The sequence below is a fragment of the Arachis ipaensis genome, chromosome B03, assembly GCF_000816755.2.
Source record: "Arachis ipaensis cultivar K30076 chromosome B03, Araip1.1, whole genome shotgun sequence".
NCBI classification, from domain to species: domain Eukaryota; kingdom Viridiplantae; phylum Streptophyta; class Magnoliopsida; order Fabales; family Fabaceae; genus Arachis; species Arachis ipaensis.
The window spans coordinates 1,268,540-1,270,358 of NC_029787.2; the positions used below are offsets into that span (position 1 = coordinate 1,268,540).

The 1,819-nt window shown below is 32.6% G+C and overlaps 1 protein-coding gene across 1 annotated transcript in view; it reads right to left on the reverse strand.

Annotated features, from left to right (window-relative positions):
• LOC107632416 (B3 domain-containing protein Os04g0386900-like) overlaps positions 307-1,819 on the reverse strand; it is a 3,126-nt gene continuing 1,613 nt past the window's right edge. Inside the window, exons 3-4 of the mRNA XM_016336099.2 lie at positions 1,265-1,407; positions 307-805 (exon numbers count right to left, since the gene is read on the reverse strand). Coding sequence (XP_016191585.1) covers positions 494-805; positions 1,265-1,407 — 455 coding nt within the window. The 3' untranslated portion in view covers positions 307-493. The remainder of the gene's footprint in view (positions 806-1,264; positions 1,408-1,819) is intronic.

The following is a 1,819-nucleotide window of genomic DNA, read 5'->3' on the forward strand; positions in this document are numbered from 1 at the left end:
CTAATTCACTAATTTATTGGTTCAACCAATTTAACCGTAGTTCAACCGAAAAAATCGTTTTACAATAAAATAATAAATAAATTATAAAATAACTCTCATCAACACAATAAAAAACAATCAATAAATCATCAACACAATAAAAATTATAAAACATGTTTATTGTTATAATATAAAATATTAAATGTTTTCCAAGCTTCCAGTCAAATGTGTTTTCATATGATGGTGAAAATTCATAAATTGAGTCTGAGTAAACAATCTTTAAAAAGATACTTAAAATAGGATCAATCATTTGTCTTCTAAAACATAAATTCCAAGAAACATATTTTAGATTGCATACTCAAGCACTTACTATCTATCCAGAGCAAGTCAACAACACTACAATATACAAAAATATTCCAGTGCATTCATTCACTAAATAGATATTCCAAACAATTAGTTGCAGCAACCTAAGCACCAAAAGAAACCCTGCAATACGATACCATATTGTGGTTCACTAGTCAATGACAATCGGCTTCTGTTCACTTGCACCAATTCTATCCCTTTTAAAAAACACTTCGGGGAGATCACCTCTGAGAATTTGAACTTCAAAGACAATTTTCTCATCACTGTTTGCCATGAGCTCGAAAACACAAGCATCTCCCTCCACCAAGCAATTAGCTTTGACAAATTTTCTCCAGCCTCCATCGAAGAACTTGCGACCCGGAGCATGTCCACGATACACCATGTCCCAGCTCTCGCCTCCACACTTAAGAACAGTAGGGACCTCAGCAGATGGAAGTATATCTATTAAGTCCTTTGATGGCCCCTATTTACCAATATAAGATTTTAACATGATTAATTTATTATTGGAAGTGTAAAAGAAGGGAATAAATATTTTATAGCTAACACAAACATTAAATTGTCTTGTGTTTTATGTGCTCAACAGGCACAGTAGAGTTTAAAAAAAAATCCCTATACATGAAATGGACCTTTGAAAGAACAAGTGCATTCAGCTCCAATGACTATTGCAAATTCAAAGCAATAATCGAAATGTAAAAAAAAAAAAAATGTTATCCTGATTTTGTGTATTCTTATCCTTTCCATTGAAGACATCAAGTGCAAACATGCATCCGTTTTAATCTAATTGATAACCTTAAATTAAACGAAATGGTCTTCTGAAATGTGGAAGATTGATATTCATCAGAAATTTAGACGTTCATATGACTTCTTAATCTTCTCTGACTATATCAGAGGCGAATGAAATTATAACATAATGTGAAATTACCATGAGACAACTACGACGAACATGTGATTTTGAAAGAACTACATGAAAGAATGGATTTCTTGAAAGTGGTGCAATCTCATTGCTCGATAAGTTTGCTGCAGGATCAGCTGGCTTTGGCAATGGGGCTTGCCCTTCTACTGAAACTGCAAAATTTGAGTTGGTTGAAGTTAGATTTAAATGTTGCATACAGAGTTTCATCGGATCACAACCCTTCCAAATAGTTTCATCGGATCACAGACTTTCCAACTATGAGTCTATATTCCATAAATAATTTTACTAATTCCCTTAGTCCTATTTCCTTGGAGACTAGTTTCCAACTTTGCCACGCTAAAGTTCTTTATTCTTTAGATGCATTATCTAAACACTTCCAAAACATTTAACTCTATACAACTTATTTTTACCGATTTCAATCACATCATGGTTAACCTAAATGTCTCTATTACCTATGATTTATGTACCCTAAAGAGATGATAGATTAAACAGAACAAAAAAAGAAAGAAAGATAAAATACAAACAGTATACCAGTCACTAAAATCATGAGATTCAGGAAAGAAA